The sequence below is a fragment of the Poeciliopsis prolifica genome, unplaced genomic scaffold (assembly GCF_027474105.1).
Source record: "Poeciliopsis prolifica strain line A6 unplaced genomic scaffold, Auburn_PproV2 SCAFFOLD019, whole genome shotgun sequence".
Lineage (NCBI taxonomy): Eukaryota > Metazoa > Chordata > Actinopteri > Cyprinodontiformes > Poeciliidae > Poeciliopsis > Poeciliopsis prolifica.
Genome location: NW_026562394.1, coordinates 4,738,196 through 4,760,561, shown reverse-complemented (window position 1 = coordinate 4,760,561; position 22,366 = coordinate 4,738,196). Strand labels below are relative to the sequence as shown.

General features: G+C 38.1%; 2 protein-coding genes across 3 annotated transcripts in view; one reads left to right on the top strand and one right to left on the bottom strand.

Moving 5' to 3' along the window:
* The window catches only part of LOC129368388 (androgen receptor-like), a 39,756-nt gene extending 24,015 nt beyond the window's left edge, over window positions 1-15,741 (top strand). Inside the window, exons 5-8 of the mRNA XM_055043310.1 lie at window positions 4,269-4,413; window positions 8,905-9,035; window positions 11,130-11,281; window positions 11,540-15,741. Coding sequence (XP_054899285.1) covers window positions 4,269-4,413; window positions 8,905-9,035; window positions 11,130-11,281; window positions 11,540-11,698 — 587 coding nt within the window. The 3' untranslated portion in view covers window positions 11,699-15,741. The remainder of the gene's footprint in view (window positions 1-4,268; window positions 4,414-8,904; window positions 9,036-11,129; window positions 11,282-11,539) is intronic.
* Window positions 15,742-18,504: 2,763 nt separating this feature from the next.
* The window catches only part of LOC129368387 (oligophrenin-1-like), a 41,253-nt gene continuing 37,391 nt past the window's right edge, over window positions 18,505-22,366 (bottom strand). For both annotated transcript variants that reach the window (XM_055043308.1, XM_055043309.1), the window contains exons 23-24: window positions 22,306-22,354; window positions 18,505-19,414 (exon numbers count right to left, since the gene is read on the bottom strand). In XM_055043308.1, coding sequence (XP_054899283.1) covers window positions 19,409-19,414; window positions 22,306-22,354 — 55 coding nt within the window. In that variant the 3' untranslated portion in view covers window positions 18,505-19,408. The remainder of the gene's footprint in view (window positions 19,415-22,305; window positions 22,355-22,366) is intronic.

The following is a 22,366-nucleotide window of genomic DNA, read 5'->3' as shown; positions in this document are numbered from 1 at the left end:
TACTCTTGGACTCCCCCCACCCCACCCCTTCTCCTCCTTCTCTTCATTCCTCTTCACTAATTATACTGATAAGACTTCTCTCTGGCAGTGTGACCGATACAGTTTGCATTAAAACTTCAACCTGGAACAACCCAGAAGTACCTGCACTCTTGCACGCCTTGGTGACGTGTGCGCTTCTCCCCCATGTGTCACACCCGTCGAACTTCAGTCCTGGAGGGCTGCTGTCTTGACATTTTCAGACCAGTCTTTGCTGCAAAACACCTAAGTCAAATAATGAGGTCAATATAAGAGCTCTGAGGAACTTGGCCTGGTCCCAGGACTCACACTGCACCCTATGGCTCTCTATGAAGTGCGTCCTCCCTCCAAGTGTACATAAGAGTTTGAGAGCTCAGATTACAAGCATGCAGAAATTCTCAACTTGGGACAGTATGGTTATGTCATCAACTTGTGTCTCTGCGTCTTAACTGCAACATTCAAAATGGCGGGTGTGGTTGCCAATTTGGCATTTGTACTGCTAAAAATGATACTGCCGCAAGTTAGATTTTAAAAGTACAGTCTATGTGTTTTTGCTCAAGAGCCAAGAAATATTTGGCTGTTCAAATGTATTGAATATGGAGTAAAATTCAATAATATCCACACAGTAGAGTCAAACAAAAATTATTTCAAAATAAAAACTGACAGACGAAGCTTCTTTGGTAAACATTGCCATAATTCAAAACATCACATGGTGTGATGAATTGTGGGTAATACACTTCACCGAAGTGCACCTGGATGCTTAGCCAAAGTGTGGGTCAAGCGTGCGAAGGGGTCGGGGCTAAAGATCACACCGGAAAATTGGGACACAGTAGACACTCAAATCCTTGATCAGAAACGAGTCTTTGAAGGACACGAGGGTGGAAGTATTGGGACGGGCCCCTCGACTGCCTTCTGAGGAGCCGAGGCAGTCGAGGACGGCGTCTTCGAAGCCCATGTCTTATAGCGTCTTCACTCCACTGAAAACCTACACCCAGTAATTTGTCTTCCTCCTTCTCTTTGTCCTCTTCTCTCCTGCTACACATATTCCCAAGCCTTCCCGTTGATAGCACAAAAACCCATTTTGTATTCAAACTGGAACCTGAAAAACTCACAACTACCTGCTGTTTAACAGGCTTTGCACAATTTAGTGCTGCGCACTCAGCCAATACCATTCTCTATTTGCTAGGTGACTGATCATGGTCCAATGTTTAGTAGCATTATGTTGTGGATTTGTTTTTTTTTGTTGTTGTTGTTTTTTTTCCTACTGCTGCTTCGTGAGATCCTTGTGGTTGCAGCCAAAGCAGTGACTAAGCACAATACTCAAAGCATTGTGCTTTGAGCATTGTGGGGCCCCATGCAAAGTCTGCATGGGGCACCACAGATTTGCTGCCACAATGCTCCACCATGTAGCATACAGGACCCGTACATCCTGCCACCACAATAATAAACCGCAATGACCGCCTTACAGAAGTTTTGTGCATGCTTTAGACAGTAGGGAAACCCTTTTCGTTGTGCAGGCATACACTGGTAACAGGGAACACACTGAGCTCTTGGTGCCACAAAAACCACCTCTCTAGGTCCTTGTAAAAACCAAACCACCAAACTAAAATATCATGTAGTTTTGCCATTTATTTAATAGCGCAACATGTGAAACATTTGTGCTGAAATGTGTAAACGCAACAACAGCCTTATAGATTCTACTCGCTTGTGTATTTTACAGGAAGCCAAATGTTTGCAGCAATGTGTAGTTCAGGAATAATCACCATTTTTATTACTTTTAACGATGTTTTTTGTTTTGTTCCCATGTTTCCTATTTACCTCCTTCTGGAACAACGATCTTACATTTTACAGCGTTTTCTCCTCTGTGTGGCATGTTTATGTTTTTAATTGCATGCCCTACCCAGTAAACCCCACAGGGTGCCAACTAAATGAGTTATGTTAAAGCTAGCTTACTATTGTGGTGCAACTGGCTCATGCAATCCATATTCAACATATTATTTATTGTTATGTTGTTTTCCTACAAACTGTGAATTTATCCTATCATGCCAGCAACAGTGAGAATGAACAGTTTTTCAGCTATGAGTAACTGAGTAACTCTTTAACTAACATTTGTTGAAGGTTTTGTGTTGTATTAATGTAGTATTGAATTATGAACCGAACTTCTGCATGATTTGGATCAGAAATAATCATCAGTGAATCCCGGACAGCAGACAAAGTTCAGTTATTTCAAAGTTTGTCAAATACATATTGACGAATTTACACTGAGAAACAGAGAAGTTGCCATATGTCACCGATTGATGAAACTGATTCATTTTGACAGAGTGTTTGCTTTCCACCAGGCTCTACGCCTTTGTGCCGAGCATCTGCGCGCATGCAGACGTCGGGTGGTAGGAGTGCTTGTCACAGAACTCAGCTGCTTTGTTGGGTTGCAGTCAGAGTCACGAGGTCAAATGTAGTGAATCAAATCAAAGCATTAAGAGGAACAAGCCCAAGCTGCTGGACCGATCTGCAGAGCGGGGCGACACAGGCCACCTTTGTCAATGCTTTACCTGCCATGACATGAAAGTTGTTGACCTTGCGGGCGTGATGCTTACATTTTATCAAATTGCGACCACTAACGTTAATGTATTCTGTCAAATGTTTATGTGATAGACCCACATAAAGTGGTGTGTAGGTGGGAAGTGGAAGGGAAATTGCTTTCAGAAGTCTATACAAATAAAAATGTGTATGCCATGCAAAAGGGAGGCTTTCAACCTCCCTTTGTCAACAGAGCATTTTATTTAGACTTATCAGAAGGCTGTAAAATAAATCCATATTTTTCCTTTACTTTCTGCTAGTCCAACACATAAAATCCCAATAAAATAAACGAAAATGTGTATTTAAAACATGCCCGCATGAGAAAAATTTAAAGAAGCATGAATACTTTTTGCAAAGCACTGTAACAATGACCTGTATGAGCCTCCGGAGTGGTGGGTGGGTGATTCTTGGCCAGACGTGTAGTTGCTCCTTTGAGTTTACAAGTATTATAAAGATTTCCTTAGCCTCTCAGTATCCTGTGAGATGAAGCTGGTATGTGAGGGCTTCCAATTTTCCTTTTTTTCTCCTTTTTCCTTCCTTTTCCCCCACTCTCCTCCTTTTCGTCTCCCAGTCTTGTGTTCGTCCAAAACCGTCTTCATTTGTTGGAGGCAATAGGCGAGCAGTCCAAGCAAACTTGCCCAGATTTCATAGCTAATTTATGCAGAAAAGAAGACGTGACACTAACGTACTAAAATCTGAGACAAATGATGGTAACATTTTCATCAGCCAAAGTAGTAAGATGCCATGCAACCTGTTGGTGCCAAGAGATACAAATGAAGTAGTTTAAATCTTACAGTCTTAAAATGCAACCCCGGAGGAGTTTTTTCTTTTTCCCCTCTTATTTTTGCAGTGTTTAGGAAATTAATAAGTTGTTAAGTAATCAGTTAAAATAGTCTTAAAGGTGTAACTGGGTTTGAATTTATTTGACATGTAGATGGCATAAAAATAAGATTTAAAGCTGCAGTTTGTAACTTTTATTAATTTTTTTTTACACATTTGTTGAAACTGTTACTGTCTTAACAGCATGTTAAGAAAAACATCTGTGAAAAAATTGAGCTCCTCTGCTTTCTACCAGTACTCCCAGGGCTAACTAGAAATAAGCAATTAGACCAAAGAACCAATTAGATCTTGGCGCTGTCAATCACAATCTGGTGTGCTGCTACTCGTCCCCATTATTACTTCCCGCTTTGAGCTCTGTTATGCTGCAGCTAACATAGCCTGTCAGGAATGCTAGCCGAGTTAGCATGACCACTGATGATGGCGGATAAACAATTTTCCTCTTAGGATAATGTTTTTTCTCCGCCATTAGCACATTTAGCAGCGAGTACATGAGGTAATTGACAGCGCTAAGGCCCTCCTCCTGGCTCTGATTGGTTGTTTGTGGTCGGGATTAGTGCTTTTCTTCAAACAGCAACAGTAACTCAGGGAGGAGGTGGAGGACATGTATCTTTTTACAGATCATCCGTCTCAAACTGTAACAACATAGTGACAGTTTTAACAAATAGTTAAAAATATTCTGTAGAAAAGTTACATATTACATCTTTAACAATGTTTTATTGAAACCAATTATGATGTACAATTTTTCTTCAATATTCAGTGTGTTGATCAGTATGGATTGCAATAATTTGAGCAGTGTTCTTCTAATAATCAGGATCAATTATGATTTGTAATATTAGGTTTCAGAAATCTCCACGTGGACGACCAGATGACCGTCATCCAGCAGTCATGGATGGGGGTGATGGTGTTCGCCCTGGTATGGAGGTCCTACAAGAACGTCAACGGCAGAATGCTGTACTTTGCTCCGGACCTCGTCTTTAACGAGTACGTATCACTCTGAATATCTCGATTCTTCCCTCGGAGAGGTTCGCTGTGCTTAGTGATCGCTCGCATTGGTCGAGCTGTTATTCTCATCTTCCCTGATCTCTTTCTGTAAATTGATTTTTCTGCTCGCATACAAACACAAAAGCTTCCAGGTGTTGACAGCGTAAAGCAGGAGGTTTTTTTTTTTTTTTTTTTTACTCTCACAATCATGTGGAACCAATTTGCCTTTTCACTGTGTTCTTTTGTTGCTGAGAAATTAAAGTCAGGAACATTTTTCAGTAGTAAGACTCATGGCTTTGTGCTGAATCAGATTGAACTATCTCAAGACAAAAGTGTTTGAGGTGAGTTGCTCCATTATAGCACACAACTGGATGTATAGTCATTAATTTAACTGTATATTAACATTGCCTTGCGAAAGTCGTCATAATTGTACTTTTCAACATTTACTCACATTCTGAACACAGCTCCAGTGTATTTTAGAGGGTATTTTGCAATAGACTAACACAAAGTAACACATAGTAGTGAACTGGAAAAAATATAACACGTGGTTTTCACATTTTTATACATATAAAATCTGAAGAAGTGTGTGGTGCATTTGTATTCCACCTCCCCATAATAATGTGTTTTTCTTCTTGCTGAGATTTCAGCTGAATATCTTCTGGGGGAGGGAGGGGCGTTTGTGTTTTTTTTTGTTGTTTTGGGGTTTTTTTCAGTACTTTTGCACATCTGACAAATATAATTATTTCAAAATACCTTGCAAAATAGACGGCAACAGGATTATATAAAAAACTGTCATGGGGGTTCCTGGGAAGCCAATGTGCAGACGAACTCTGAAGTGTGGCGTTAGGATGATTTATTTTATAAAAACATAACTTTTTGTAAAAAAAAAAAAAAAAAGGGAAAAAAATCTGAAAATGTCCAAAATCCTATAAAAACAAACATAACGAACATAAAAACACAAAGAAATTAACACCAATAGCACAAATGGAACCAATGAGAATGGCTAATAAAAATAAAACCAAAACACCGATACAAGAATAGTCCAAAGAGAAGCAAATAAATAATAAACTGAAGAATAAACCATAAAACTTGACAGGAACCAGGATGACAAAACCCGATGAGCAAGGAGTAAAAAAAACAACAACAAAAATCTTGCAGAATATGAATTGTTGGAGGCAATAGGCGAGCAGTCCTATATAGACTTATAGACTTAAACTAGAATAAACTTACAACACCAGGAACAACCGAGAGAAGTTATTCAGGAAGTTTAACACCAGAATGATTTGGAAAAACAAACTTACCAGAAAGAAGGAATGATGCAAAACTAAGAACCTAAAATAACCCAGAACCAAAACCAAACACACAAAAATCTTAACAAGAGCATCTATAAGCAACATTTTGAGTGTCGCCAGATTCTCACAGTACATTCTACATCAGCAATTTGAGAAATGTTGAAATGTCCATTCTTCTACATTTTGTAAAATCATCACTACTGATCAGTATATTTGTAGTCTATGCTGAAAGATAAGGTGTGTATAACAAAATGGAAAAAAGAAGATCAAGGAATATTTAGCTTTTTAAGAAACTGATAATTCGTGTCACACTCTACAACCCCAAATGTTTCTTATTAATTGTATTCTAGCATGATAGGTTCAAAAGTGCCTCAACGTGCCCTACTGGCTATTCAATCAGCCAAACAGCAGGAAATGTAAGAATTTATTGGGAGCGTCAGTGCAAAATATAGTTTTACATTGATTACAATTTACATAACAAAAGACAACACATTGGCTGTTATTATTTTATGCTGCACTAAATCCAAGCCCAAGCAGCCAAGAATAGATTAAGATGTTCATTAGCGTGTTAGACAGTTGGCTATTGGTCTGGACCTTAATGAGCTGTCATTGACAAACTGTGACAAACCTTAATGAACCCAGAGGGCACTGCACACGGGTCCAGAAATCCTCTTTCAGTATGTGAGAGACTGATAAGGTCACGGTTACTAACAGCGTCGGCTGCTTATGGTGATTCAACAAGCTTTTCAATTATGAGTTCTTTTTTTTTTTTCAGTGCTTCTGCATTTCAGCTCAGGTTCTGCTAATATTTGAACGCAAGGTGCCAGATTTTTTTTTTTTATGAATAAGACGCTCTAACATCTGAAGCATAACAGGAAAAAGACAGAAGTTTCTGTGTTGGATTATAATCTACTGTAGTTTGAGATAAACACTGTTGAAAAAGTGCAAAAAATGTAAAGAAAATAGGATTGTGATGAATTTGTTCACTTCAGGTCAATTGAAAGCAAATCTTCTGATTTAGTAGCAACATTCAGTCACAGCTAAGATGAAATATAGTTAATCTGATGAACCACAAATAATGTATATGGAATCTTCTTCACATTTGCATATTTACCTCTTTTAGTTTTTTTTTCAAATGAATTGTGAAAGATCAGGAGAAAAGAACACACATCAGTTTTCTTCTGCATATCTGTAGACAAAGTCTTAACAAAAACAAATCTGAAAATGACCAAAATATTTGGAAATTTGTTATCTTTTGTACCTAAAATGACAAACTTTGGTATGAAATATGATCCTAAGTTTCTTCGGATGTTAGTTTTTAATTAATTCTTACCTTTTAATATTTTTGCTGTTGTTTTTTTATAGTAGGATTTATGGATATTTCATTTTAAATGATAACCCAATCGGCTGTGGTTTGGGCCATCATTTTTAAATGCGAGATGTTTGTTTTGTTTTCATTATTATCATTATTATTCAATTTATTTAGAAGGGAAAATGCACATTAATAACTGTAAATGCGCCAGAATTTGTCAAAAGGTAATTTGTCGTCTGTAGTCTCTGGACACTAATTCATTGCTCTTCAAATATAACAGCCTACCAAATGTAGCAGTATCTTATCATTTAAAATTTGCACATAAATATATTTCAGTGAGTGATGCTGTGTGTATAAACACTGAAATGTCGACACGTCTGTCCAACCTCCAATCGGTGTTTGTAAGCTGCTCAGCAACGGTAGTTTGATTCTGCAAGTCCAAACAGGAACAATCTGAAATCTATAATTTATAAATAAGAGTGAACACTGTTTATAAACAGCATTTGCGGATTCATCTGAAACAAAAATTGTGAATGCAGCGCAGCGGGATGCAGCTGCTGAAAAAAAAAAAAAGTCAGTGGTGGAAATGAAAAAATCTGATGAGGGGCTGATCAACCTGGATAAAAAACGCCATTTTCTTTTTTCTCTTACACATTGTTTATAACACTGAAGCCTTTTCAGTGGGAGGTTTCCCCTCAGATATCTGGCTTTTCAGACAGAGTTGGAGAGTTTTTAGTCTGAACCAGATGTTCCTATTCTAATCTAAACACACACTTACTGTACAGTATGTGGTTCCACTTTAAACTTCAGTCACTCCGCTTTAATCCAGGAATTTCATAGCTTGGTTTGTTTATTTATGGTCACCATTAAAAAAGACTAATGTGAAAAATTATAGCTGTAATATAATAAAAATGGTTCAACAGGTTTTGCTTTTATGCTCACTAAATAAAATAAATACAACAGAAGTAGGCCCCTGCAAAGATGGAATAAAACTCAGTGTGTTAAACAGTCCAGTATTTTCATTTTATTGCACTTGCTGAGTCTTTTGTGGCTTTGATGCAAACTCGCTGGCTGCACGGGTCTGCTCTGTAACACTGTAACATTAGACGTTTACACCCACCTGCGTAATACTGACGTTTTCCTTTTTCGCATTTTGTCACATTGCAACCACTTACTTGGATTGTATCAGACAGACTGAGAAAATTGATAATTTGCGTGAAGCGGAAGGACAACAGATACGTGGTCTTAATTTCGTGGGACTGCACAGGAAGTGGTGAGCTTGTATGTTCATATGCACAAAATCTCACTGAAGTTTGAGGTTGTGAGATCAAAAAATACGAAACAATGTTGTAAAGGTATGAATACTTTTGCCTGTGACTCTGTATTGGTTTTTGTAGCAATGGAGAACATTTATCATTTTTTTCAGCTGGAGTTTCTCTGGTGACATTTCTATTCCAATTAATAAACTCAAACTCATTTCACTTTTATCAGCACAGTTGAGAAGTGTGAATGAAGTTTGTAATAAAGGCAGAATGATTTCATTTCAGCAAAGCTAACAAGCTTTGATGGCACTGTCTTTTATTCATTTTGTTCGAGGTGAACACTGAAAATTCAGTCATTTCTCTTTGACTTGAAGCCAAAGGCAGGTGATGGGACGGTGTCGCTGTATGCTGCGTGTTTTTAACATTTTGCCCCAGATGTTAAAGATTGCAGTGCAGGAAGCTCTTTCTGTAAATGTGATTCCGAATCCCTGATGGGTATGGATGTAACCTCTGACACTCTTTCCTGTCAGCAGTTATGCATCGCGGAGAAAATGTCCCCACCTCTGGGAAATTGAGTCATTTCCATTAGTTCACACCTCTCATTCTGACCTCTCTGCTTCTGCAGACATCGGATGCAGATCTCCACCATGTATGAGCACTGCATGCGGATGAGACATCTGTCCCAGGAGTTTGTGCTGCTGCAGATAACCCAGGAGGAGTTCCTCTGCATGAAGGCCTTGCTGCTCTTCAGCATCAGTAAGTACTCTAGAGGACTGGAATACCATTTACAGATGTTTGATTATTAAACCCACATAATCCAATTCAATTTTTCAAAAGAACCCAGGTGTAGGCCTGTTGTCTTCATTTGATGTTCCTGATTCAGCTATAAGATAACAATTTGGTGATAAAGACAAACCCTGAGAGAGTTCAAAGACTAAGACCGTGTTCACACAAGACCGCTGACTGGAAACCGCCGGTATTTTCCAACGCTGATTGGGTTCAAGTTCCACGTTTACAAGGCACTGTCAAGACACATTGAGTCAGCTGTAGTTGTCATGCCAGGCCACTATGTGGCACTGTGACTTTGGTATGTCATCAAATGCGCTTTTGACCCAGAGCTTCCACCTCACTAGTTTCCACTTCATTTAGAAAACAGTAACTCATCTCCCATGAAGGCAGTGCTCATGTATTTCTTATCAGAAATTGTGCTAAGATGAGCAGGCTAAGTTAGCACAACAGCTAAATGTGATTGTTCTTGTTGTTGCGTAGAATAAAGTGGCATCATGTACACAAGAGACTGGATTGCAACACATCACAGTTCAACTGCAGAGCAGCTCTGTGGAAATGGGGCCTGAAACCACTGATGACCAAAAACAACACAAAAATGCATTTCACATTTATCACAATAAATCCCCAGTGATTCTTAAGACCTTGTGGAAAATATTCTATAGACCAACAGGACAAAAGTAGAACTTTTTTGGAAGGTGTTCGTCTAATTACATTTGTTATAAATCTAGCGTTACATTTTTTTATGTCATACTGACAATGAAACGTGGCGGTTGTAATTTTGTGGTCTTTCGCTGGTTTGCAACTTCCGGGTTTGGATTCCTTGTCTCAGTCGATGGAAGCGCAAATTCTGCTATCTGCCACAGAATCCTGAAGAAGAATCTTCGTTTGTGACCTTAAACCCCAACACACAATAATCTGAAGCACTGAGTTTACCTCTCAATGACTTAACCAAAGTCCCAACTTAAATCCCTTTGAGATGTTCTGGTATAAACCCCAAACAAGCTGCTAATGCTGGAACACCCCCCAGAGTGTTGGAGTTAAAATGAATTGGCAAAGAACAGTTGGACAAAAATGACCCCAAGGTGACGCAAAAGACTCCTTGAGAGTTACAACAAAAGCTTGACGGCAGTTGTTGGCTCTAAACATGGCACAGCCAGTTCTTAAAGGGGACCGATTTTGCAAAAATTCATATTTTGCACAACTTTATTCTTCCTGTCGGGCCTGAGCGCACTTAACAAAACCACCCAGCCATTTTTTGGTAATAAACAAATGTTTTTTGGTGTCTGGAAAATGAGCCTGCTCCAAAAAAACTACCTGAATATTAAGTTACAACGGACCGGTAACTTAATATTACCGGTCCGTTGTAATAGGGTTGTCATCACCTAGCAACCCTAGTCGAGCCTCGTAACTCACCTTGCAACCCAAGATGAGCTCCAGCACAGTTGATCAGCCGGTGCAATGTCTACTGGAAAATAAAAATAAAAAAAGTGTTTTGTTGTTGACTTACCATCCAGAAACCACTTGCTGCATTCTTGTTGGTTGTGCACAAGGCTCTACCAATGCTTTTCAAAGTCATACAGCTGTATAAATGCGCATATGTTTGCAGCTGTTTTCATTTGCGGGTGTAAACATTGAGTTGGGGGCGTGGCCAGCACTGGCTTATTTGAATTTAAAATGACAAGAGTCCATAATACGATTCATTCTGAAAGAAGTTTAAAGTAGTGAGAACTCAACCGACCAAAATCTCACCATCTCAGAATGACTTTGTGCAAAAAATTAAAAATAATGAACATTTTTTGGATAGCAATAGACCTAGACTTAGACCTGACTTATTTTGTTCACCTAAGCAACATAATTCACCTTTAAGGTTAGGAACAATTGTTTTCTTACATAGGGTCATAGCGCTTTGGGTCTCATTTGAGAACTTTATTTCGCACTAATTGAGGACCTTGTGTGATATTGAAATGTGTTTGTTGATATGAAATTAAAATGTGACAAAAAAAAAACATAAATAAAAAAGCAAGCAGACATGCAGCTGTTGGTCTGGTTTTGGTTTTACAGTTCCGGTGGAGGGCTTGAAAAGTCAGAAATACTTTGACGAATTGCGGCTCACCTACATCAAAGAACTGGATCGCCTCATCAATTACCAGATGACCACAAACTGTCCTCAGAGGTTCTACCAGCTGACGCGACTCCTAGACTCTCTCCAGATGGTGAGACAAAAAGTGCTTGAAAAATGAAAAAAATAAATAAATAAATAAAACAGAGGGAGTTGTGGTGAAAGGGTGGCAAAAACAAGGGGGAGAAAGCTGTGGCTGAATAACATTAAAAGTTTTTATGGCAGCAGACGCAGAGGAATCGCATGAAAAACATGAATAAAGCAGGATCTGTTAACCTAAAATGACTCATCACCACACGTAGGAAATTTCATTGACATGACGAAACCGATTGCCTGTTCTCTTCTGTTTCAGACTGTAAAGAAGCTCCATCAGTTCACCTTTGACCTGTTTGTTCAGGCCCAGTCGCTTCACACGAAGGTCAGCTTCCCCGAGATGATCGGGGAGATCATCTCTGTGCACGTTCCAAAGATCCTCGCAGGTTTGGCCAAGCCAATCTTGTTCCACAAGTAGGAGGATGAGTTTTTTGTTTTGTTTTTGTTTTGTTTTTTTCATTAAAAATGAATTAAGTGCTGCCTTCATGAACTTTAACAAAGGCTGTGAACTGTTTCCCCACATCGTCTGTCTGATTGCTTTCAGGCGTGTCCTGTTAACACTGTTTTATTGCTCAAGTTTCTTTTTTTTTTTTTTTTTTTTTACACCTTTTATATATAGTTAAGATTTTTTATTCAGAACTGGTCAGGCTTTTATCTTAAGAGCTGCAAGGCCTCATCTGCTGACAGCTCAGCAGTTTCTGGATGGAGAGTGTGTCTTCTACAGATGGAGAAAAGTTGCTTGGTTTTAAATGAAGATTATTCATAAGGTGTTCATGAAATAACACAGCAACAATTATTCAATTGTGATCATGAGCATGAGTCTAATCTTATAATTTAAGAAAAAAAAAACTGTTGGTTTATGATTTGTAAAATCAAAGTTTCGTTACAGCATCATAATCTCACACTAAAATCCAAACTTTTAATTGAAGTAAATATGTACAGTGGGGACTAAAACACCACAATCATCGGTAAAATTGCTGATTATGCGATCTCTTGCTAATAGAAGAGTCATTCTGGTGGTTGTTTTTAACGTTAGCGATCATTACTGATAAGCTACGTAAATAATAGCGTAACAGGATTACGAACCCCTTCAGCAATGTTTTGCTTTTTGTCCACGTGTACAAAGTTTTTACCCCAGCAAGGACATTAAAACTATACCGTTGTTTAGGGTTTTTCATAAATTGACGTCAATTGAAATCACTCACGGCAACAACGGTTATTGAAGATTGATCAAAAAACAAACAGTTTTTCATGTTTTTGACTTGTGTTTTTTTATTTTTGTTTTTTTTTTTTTTTTTGGTTTGTTTGTTTCCCAGCCTCTTAAGTAGTGTTTAACTTAATTACAAAAACATGTATGACATCCTGTGGAAACAAAAAACTGTTAAGAAAACATGTTGGATGAGTTAGAATTTTCAAAGTAGCATCTTTGTGGTCGGTACTTTTGGGTCTCATTCATCAAAAGCTGGTGTGGATTTGGGTGCAGAAATGATTGAACGACCTTGTGGGATTTGGGAAACTAATTGGCCAATCCCAGCATACCAACAGTCTGGTGTTCATTGTGGATTCATTTATTTATCTCTGAAAGGGCAATATCTTTAACAATCAGAATTTGCAGGAAACGCCCCAATTTATTCACAGCTTCAGTGGCCTCCACCACACAATTTGCCACGTAAAATGATAGACATTTTTGATTTTTGTTTCGTTTAGTCTTTGTTTTTTGAAGTAGGCAAGTGTGCAGTTTGATCTTTTTTTTTAAAAATGTATCCTTCCCCTACTATTAAACACGACCAATACAACTTTACCTGGCCTTTGACATATGTATGTAGTTAGCCTCTCTCATCTTCAGAGTTATGAAGAAAAATCATTAATTAAATATAAATATATAAGCTGGAATCTTGCACTGTTTAAAAGTAATTATTGCACTACTATGATGTGACGAATCTCTGACGCAGCTGGATTTCTCCGCTGCGCCCAAAAGCACCGCCTTGACAAACCTGCAGACACGATCCAACCTGCAAACCGTTTCTGACAACATGGAGGGGGCTTGCAGATGTTTTTTTTTTTTTTTTTCGGGCTCCCACTGGCTGCTTTGCTTTCTCTGTATGACCAGCCTCATGCCAGACCAAGTACCCGAGTTCAGCATTGACGTGTTACATTAGAGCACCTGACTCAGCCTTTTGCTACACAGTGGAGGCCTACAAACCAGGAAACGGCACGGTTATTGCTGTTTTTCTTGGAGAACTGTTTCCCAGCCCCTTTGGAGTCTGTGAAATTTGCGTTAGGAAATTAATCAGACTTTGAGCTCAGCCTCACCGAGCATCTCTTAAACAAGTTTTGCCTTTTCAGACGACTTATGATGCAACAATTGCCGCAACAAACACTTTGTGCATGCCTGACTGTAAGTAACTTTTTATCTGTAAGCAGTAGATATTTTTAGCAACCGATATCACAGCCAGAACTTAACAAAAAGAAACAAAAGAACAAAGTGATGAGGGGGTAAACAAAAGAAAGCGATAACAATTTGCCCAGAATGACGTGCACACCTTCTTTTTTTTTTTTGTTACCATCAGTGCTTTAATTAAGAAAATGTAAAAAAAAAAATGGGGTGAGCAGTATTTTACTCAGCATGTTGAAAATGTAGCATCCAGAACAGACAAGTGAAGAATCAGGATTGCCAAAGATCTGAAATTTAGGCGTTGATGTCCCAGCTGGAGCAAGAAATCTAAAGCCAAAGCCAAACGAAAGCTGGAAGGTCTCACATGAAGAGTGTGAAAGTCCTTGACTGGCCCTGCTGAACCTCCGGTGATGAAAACCGAGAGACGGAATGAGTGGAATGTCCTCAAGATAAGCCATCCCAAACACTACTTAAAAAAGAAATGGTTCACGGAGTCAATCACAATCACATGGTTTCACATTTTGTTTTATTTAAAAGCAATGTAAACAGTGAATGACGAGGCATTTTGTATATACAACTTGGTCAAGGTGCATCTCAATAGGAATGTGGTTGAAAAATGTATTTATGTCAATAATTCTATTTAGGAGTGATTACCAAACAAATTTTGTAATTTACAGATATATGTATATTTCTGTTAATTCTTCTGAATATGTTGTTTTTGCGAAAGGATTCCAAAAATATATATTTCAAAAGCATTTGATCAAGACCAATTAAAAAAAAAAAAAAAAGAAGAAAGTTTTTGATGAGAAACTCTCATGTCATGGCCATGTAGTTAAGTGTGTTAATGGAAGGTTTAGTGGAAGGCAGAACTTAAACGTTTCACTCTTTAGACTGAGTTACTGGAGTAAATCATTTTTCGATGATATTCAAATTCATTGATGTGCATCTTGATGTGCAGAACAATGATTAAAACCCAAGATGGGAGAATATATCCAGCTTTACTGCTTTCATTTATCAACCTGCACATGTAACAGGTCATAACTACTCTATTACATAAATTATTTAGCTTATTTTGCAGTTTTTAGTGGTCTTCAACAGTGTTCTATTAGTATGTAAATTAAATAATTCACTTTACATTTTCTAAGCTGGTAGTTGCATGCCTTATGTGTTTTTATAAGCGTTAAATGTAACTTTTAGCTTTACAGATGCACGGACATTCATATGGTATTCCTCCAGTAATCTATTTATTGTGCAATTACTGGTTGTGTCATCGTTGTTCTTTGTGCGGGAGATTCAGCAGAAGGGAAAAGAACACGGAAAGGTGGACGATGACGTCAAGTTTCACCTTTTTTGTTTGTTTTTTTTTGTTTGTTTTGGATCGCTCTCACTTCAACGTCAAAGTGGACGATGTCTTTCTTTTGTATTCGTCTGTTCGAAACAAAATGATTTCCATGTTAAGTCATCAAAATGTGACTTAAGGTATTGGCTGGTGAGGAACACATTTTTCAACACGTAGCTGTTCGGTAAACATCCGTCGCACGGAGGGATGCCAGAACCGGAGTAACAGACAAGCAACCGATTATAACGTTTCCTGAATGCACTATATTGTTAGGGTTTTGCAAAAAAAAAAAAAAAGGAAAAAAAATGTCTATCATGATTGTGCTTTTATCCTATTTCAGCTTTGTCATGCATCATACAGGGGGGAAATGAAGGCATTAACTGTGTATTGCACACAAAGGCGAGTCCTGAGGATGCATGTGGAAACTTTTAATACAAACATGATTTTATCAGTCAGGGGGGCGGGGAAGTGTTTGTATTTTTTAATTTCTAAAAGAGAATAGCTGGTAAGTGCCCACTGTACTGCATATTGACAAGGCTCTTTGTACATTCTACAGTAAATGTATATATTGATCACTTTATTGTGTGTTCTGGTGTTCATACACTTTTCAAAGAAATCTCTTGTATGATTTATATCCTTTGTGACCTGTGTTTTTAAGCGTGGTTTTTTCTAATATGTAAAGTTACATCACTCTCTGAGGTCAATTAAAAGAAGTCAGACTCTGAAACATGGACTCTTAGTTTGTTTTGTGATAGCCAACACAGCGTCTTACAGTCCGATGTGCATTTTATTGTGGTTTTATGTGTTCGATAAAGACATAGGTGGGGCATAACTGATAAGTGGAAAAAACCTGTCCTGTGTCACTCTGAACAAAGAATAACACAGAAACGTGTTGCACATGTTAAACGTTTCATATCAATTGATAAATAGCTATTTATTCGTTTTTTTGTTGCAAATATCTGAAATACTACCAAAATGGCAGTGTGATTTTTTCCTCCTTGATCCACAGGATTAACTTCATGTCCTTGTTTTTTTTTTATTTAAAAGATGTGTGTTTGTGGAAAAACTTGAAACTGCTGCTGCGCAAGTTACTCAACGGGTTGTTGCTAACCAAAGAATGGAGGAATTAGTTGATGCCACTCACCTTGCTTCGCTCGCCCTGAGAAGTGGACAACAGTCAACAGATATTTGGTGAACACGGCCACCACTTGTCCGTTTTAGTTGTAGGAATCAAAACGATTCTAGAAGAAAGTCCTAAGACGTCCCATTTGTAGTTTGCATGCAGGAGACACAGAAAAACATGGAGGAAAGTGTTCAAGTCACATCAGAGAAAATTCAACCTTACCTGCAAAATGTTGTGTGTAACAGAGTGAGACTCATCGTGAGACATGGTGGTGGCAGCTTCATGATAGAGATTATTAACGGTGGAAAAAAGCCTGAAAAAAGACGCAAAAGACTTGAGGTTATTTAAAAAAAAGTAAATATAAATGTGATAGAATTTGAATTTCTTTCAGCGCAACAAAAGGTGATTGCTCTAGCAAACGCAGTTGAAGCTCAAGGGATGTGAATATATTTTTGGTTAGCTGAAAACTTGATTTTTTTTTTTTTGTGGTAATGCAATAATTATTGTGAGCAAGGCATGTTAGGACTAACCTTTTAAAATGAAGATGCCTCTGTCAGTGTAGGGTGGGGATCCTCAATGAGGTCATCAGCAGGACTCTGAGAATCGGACCACAAACTCAAAAGATGGTGCACTGGTTTGATTGAGGTGTGTTGGACCCGACACACATTTAAAAGATGGAGGAAACCGGCCTTCGAGGCCTGGATTTGAGAGATCTAGGTGTTTGTACCGACTCACTCTTGACTGCACATTTAATCACTAACACAGGCTTGAAAACTTTGACTGTACCTCTACGGGAGCTCCACCCAGCTCAGCTCAAGCTGGTGGAGTGAACAGCAAAGAGCCGAAAGGGGGGAGGGATTTCAGGCCTGCGTTGGCAGTGCCCACTGGAATGTGGAGGAGGAGCGCATGGTAAAACAAATGTGCAAGCTCTTTGTGCACATATGAGGTGTTGAATTGCTTTGCTTCTGGTTTTCTTTTTAAAATAACGCTTTGAACGGCCAACCCCTCGTGAGGCCACATGATCACAGCCCTGCAGCTCAAAGTCGCGCGGATGTTCACAAACGGATTATCTATCGTAGTTTTTTTTTTTCATTTTATTTCGATAGCCCAACTGATAATCTCATTAAAATTTATTTTCCCCTGCCCCCTAAAGGATAAAGACATCACACTGATGATCCCTTTTCACTCTGGCGCCACCAAGAGCCATTAAACACACAGTGGACATAAATTCTGCCTCAAAATCGTCATTGCAATGGTGAGCGTGCAAGCATGTTGGCACTGGCATTCACTCTGAACACCACCATCGTAGTTTATAGCCTCAAGAAGGCGCTACTATGGGTTTTTTTCCCCCCCAAACTGAAGCAATAAATTAGCATTGCACAGAGGAAATATTTATTTCTGCATTTTTTTTGTGTGTGTGAATTAGTTTCTGTATTTGTAAAGACCAAGCAGACAGGAGCCTTTGAAAGGCTCGGCTTTCTCAGAGTCAAGATGGTGGGACTAATGCAGTCTGACAATTCGAATCTGTGTGTTGGGCCTGTTTTATTATTAGCAGTAAAACATTAGGATTAAGAATTGGGAGTGACAGAGGTACAAATGGGAGCTCTGGTTAATATGCGAATCACCAAAAGCATTCGGCGTTGACCACACTGTATTCCTGGAAAACATGCACTAAACCCGTTAAAAATAAATGCATAAATTTCTGAGGCATTTTGAGTACATTTAAAGAATAAGAACTAAATGTGTTTCACAAGACTGCTGCTGGCATAATTGTCATAGGATTTGTATTTTTTAAATAATGTAACGTAAATAAATGTAATAATGTAAATAAAAATCCCTTAAATTTGTGTTACTGTTGTTGCATACATATTTATATACATAGATTTATAGATATCTCTCTATCTATAGATACAGATAGGTATGCAACAACACATTAATTTAAGGCATAAGGCATTTTTATTTACTTTACTATATCTTTTCTCGTAAATGTGGCAGACCTGCAAGCGAATATTCCAGGCTAATTTGAGGCTAGAGCAAAATAACTTTGATTGACTTTGTTAAATGTCTCATTTAAAACGGCACTAAAAATAACACTATTTAAAATAAATAACTCATTTCTTAAACCTCAGTAAATATAAATCTGCCTTCGAGCAAAAGAAAAAAAAAATGCTTCCAAGATGGCTTGCACATGTGGGACGTGGGTCTACCACATTATTTAACAGGCCTTTAAAATCTCAAAATGACTTTAACTGAACTGAGCCCTGCAATCCGAAAAGTAAACTAGGAGAGTGAAGAGAAAGGATAAGTGGACCTTTCAGTAAAACATCAGAACAACAGCTCTTCAAAGAAATAAATTGTACATCTGAGTCTTTCAAATATCTCGTTTATTTTTCTTTTTGAAAAATAGACAAAAAAAAAACAACATTTCAAATGATCAAGAAAACATGTGAAATGAACATAACATTGAGAACAGGAACAACAATAAAACATTGGAGTGTGGTTTGTAACATTCTATATGATTACATCTGATTTTGTGATCCCAACCATTTCAACTTGAAACAAATTGACAAAACGCTCCTACAACTTGAAATATCCTAAAGTTGGTAAGAAATGAAAAAACTCACAAGGGGGAACCCAGTTTGTAAGTAAAACTGTCATTAATTCAATATATAGTGGCTGGAATGCAAGCCAAATCCATCATAGCTTCTTTATTTATTAGCTTTAATGCTCAAATCTTTTCCAGTTTTCTGCCAGAAGTGAAAATGTTTCTTATTAGTGCCCTTTCAGTGCTGCATGCTTTAATACTGACAAATATGACAAAATTAGCTTTCTCAGCTAGCAAACAATTGCAGTAGCTAATCCTCTTAAACATTTCAGAAGTTAATATCTAAAGTAATGGATTACACTTTCAAGTGACTAAACTGATGACGACAGGTTCAGGTCAGTTATTCTTCTTTGTGGAAAATACTTCATGCTGCTAGGACCAACCGTTAGCACTACAAGTCATAACCAGCACATTGGTTATTTTATGCAAGTAACAGAGGCAACAAAAAAATAAAAAAATAAATTAACAAGTCAAAATAGTAAAAAGACAAGATTTGATGAACAGCGCAGCACGTGTTGGGGAATGACGATCGAGTTTGGCGTGTTGCTTTACAGTCACACAGCTGATAATCAGAGGAAACCCAAACAAACCCATTCAGATCTTTCTCACGTAATCTGAAAAGTGCAGCTGAGAACATCCGTCCGGGTCGTCCACTGTTCCACCTCTTCAGTTCTGGGGAAACAAAACGGATAGAATGTCTTAAAGGGGCGGTATTATGTATTTGCCAGGAACCTATAGCCATTTTATACCACAACCAAGTAACTATGTTAGCTTCAGTTGTCTTAAAAGTCAAATGTCTTAAAAGAAGTTGACTTTGCAATTTAATGCCTTGAAATTGGGCCTCTGTCTCCTACTAATCACAACAACCTTTCCCCAGTAAGCCTTCAATAACGTTCATTATATGAGAAGTAGTTCATATGAGATCAGAAGATGCTCATTTCCAACAGGTGTTTGCCTATCGCTGCTGCCGCTAGTCTGAAGGAGCCAAGTGGAGGAAGCAGTTTGTGAGATTTGAGGCTTGGTTAATGCGGCGCTGGGTGAGAGCAAATGTTTTTTTCCCAGTGTTTTTACCACAGGAGAGTCAAGAACTTCTCAAACATTAATAAAATATTCAAGGCAACACGCCAGGTATGCTAACATGTTATGTTAAGCTGCTAAGGGTCAATTCTATATGAAGCAGCCCCTTTTTTTGTATGAATGGAAAACAAATATGCTAAGCATATTTTCACATGAGCACATTCTGGTTAATACTGAATAATAGGGCTGGGCGACAGGAAGACATCATTTAAGTTAAAGACAGAGAAAACACAAACATGTCAAAAGGTTTCATTTCTTGCCAGTCTTCATCAGTAGTGATGGCGCAAACTGCAGACATTATATAGATCGATTCAGACTGCCACAAACCACACTGACGGTGGTTTAACTAAGCACGAGCTGGTTTCAAATTCCTGAAACCACTAGGGCTTTGCGTGCTACCGCTTCTGGACTCTAAACTCCGTTTATTGACATGTTGGTGGCAGTAAAGAGTTTTATCCGGTAGTATGTAATGTAGCATAGCTCTCACTCTTCCCAACCTGTTGATGTGAGCTATGATTCAGCTGGGGTTTACGACTGGAGGAAGGAAATTCCTCTCAAGTTGGAAAAGACACAAAAAAATAGAAAGAAGTGAAAAAAATTGTCTGTCTATAAATTTCTCTGGCAGTAGAAAAAAAAAAAAAAAAGAAACAAGAGAGCCAACACCTTTAATTGCTGGTTTGACATAAATGTTTGTAACAAGCCCAGACAGCATGGTGTCGGTTAAGCATCAAATAAATAGGTTTTGTGTGTCAATACAGTAGACAGAACATATACATAGTTTTTCAGGTTTTTTTTTTCATCCGTCTAACCGTGTACTTGTGTCTGATTGATTGAATAAATACAAACATTTAAATGTGGTGGCTAACAATGCTAATTAGTTTGATCAGTTTTACTTCACAAGTAGCACAGTGGTAGAAAAGACAATAATATTGTGAACAGTAAACATAAATTGTTAGTTACAACTAAATCTTTGTGGTGTTTATGCTGTATAATTATAAAGATATTCCGCTATGTTATCCATCTCTTAAAAACAAACCATAAATAACCACAGCATTCAAAAGGCAGTGCTGGCAGCCTTGTGTTTTGAGTTATGACCTTGAACTTAAGTTTCCCGCCAAAGAGTTTTGAGTACAAGCACACAACTGGTGAAAGAGTCAGTTCTTCAAATAGCTATAAAAACAAAGCAAGGAACTGATTTAGTTTACTGTTTTAATCAGACAGAGAAGCTAATGGGAGTTTTACACGTGGCACTAAACTTTACTTGACAGCTCATCTTCATAAACAACAGAAGATAACCGAGCTGGGAGACGGCTCAATTTTTCCACAGATTATCTGTCTCACACTGTACTGTCATGACGTAGTGACAGTTAAATATGTACTTTAGCTTTAAGCCAAGCCAAGCTAAGCAACGGTTTGCTTCAAGTTGTATAAACTCAGGTAGGAAAAGCTGCAGGTAAATCAAGCTAGGCTTAAAAGGTTAAGTTACGTTTTGCTAATGTAAACTTAGCTAAGCCACATTTGCATTTGCACATGAGCTAAAATAAGATAAGCAATGTTAAGATCTACCCAGTTCAGCTAAACCATGTTAAGGAAAACTATTGTATTAAAAGCTTTGCTACAAGCAAGGCCTGTGCTTCGCTAGGGTGAGCTATCATACGCTAGTGTGACGTAAGCAATGCTAAATCTAGCTGAGTGATGCTAAAATAAGCTGAGAAATGCTAAGCTAAGCTATGACTGTTACAAAAAAACTGTTTGTAAACTATGTAGCATTCCCCAGATAAATAGAGACTCCCAAGACACATAACTTAAATAAATATTACAGCAGAGGTTATTTAAGCATACAGTCTTAACACATACAACGCTGCTCAAGAAAATACACTGGAACTTCACACAGTTAAGGCATATAGGTGGTCTGGAGAAGCAGATGGTTGAAACAGGTTTACTAAATAATGGGTGACAGGTGGAGTTTTGGCAGGTAAGCCTCAATATGCTGCTTCACCACAGGGTGAAGTTAAGAAAAGCTACTTTATCAGCTGCAGCAGTCGGTGTGTTCCCTTGTTCGCTCTCTATTTCATAGCAACAGGTGAAAAAATTACGATAGTTAGGAATAACAGTATCATTAGATTAGCAATAAATTTTTTTTTAAAAATCTCCAAAACATGACTAACCAGCATGCTAGTCGACATGGCATGTGCAGCTGATGTAAAACTACCAAAAGCACACCAACAATAACCACTGGGGGGCAAATTTAATCAACTCCAATACTGATCATTAAAAAGGCCTCAACCGAATCCTTAATCAACAACAGAAATGAAATGCATTGGACATCCACAGCAGTGAAATCAGTATGAATAAAACAAGCAGTTGTTTTACCTAAATTAAAAGTTAAGAACCAGCCCCGCCTAACTTTGAGATCATTATAAACCTAACCCTCCTCCACACATGTTACACAACTGTAAATATCTGGAAAGTTACTGGACTCTTACCTCTTTTTTCACATTTGTCACGACCGTGGAAAGTGAAGAGGTTGGAGGGCTAAATGAAAAG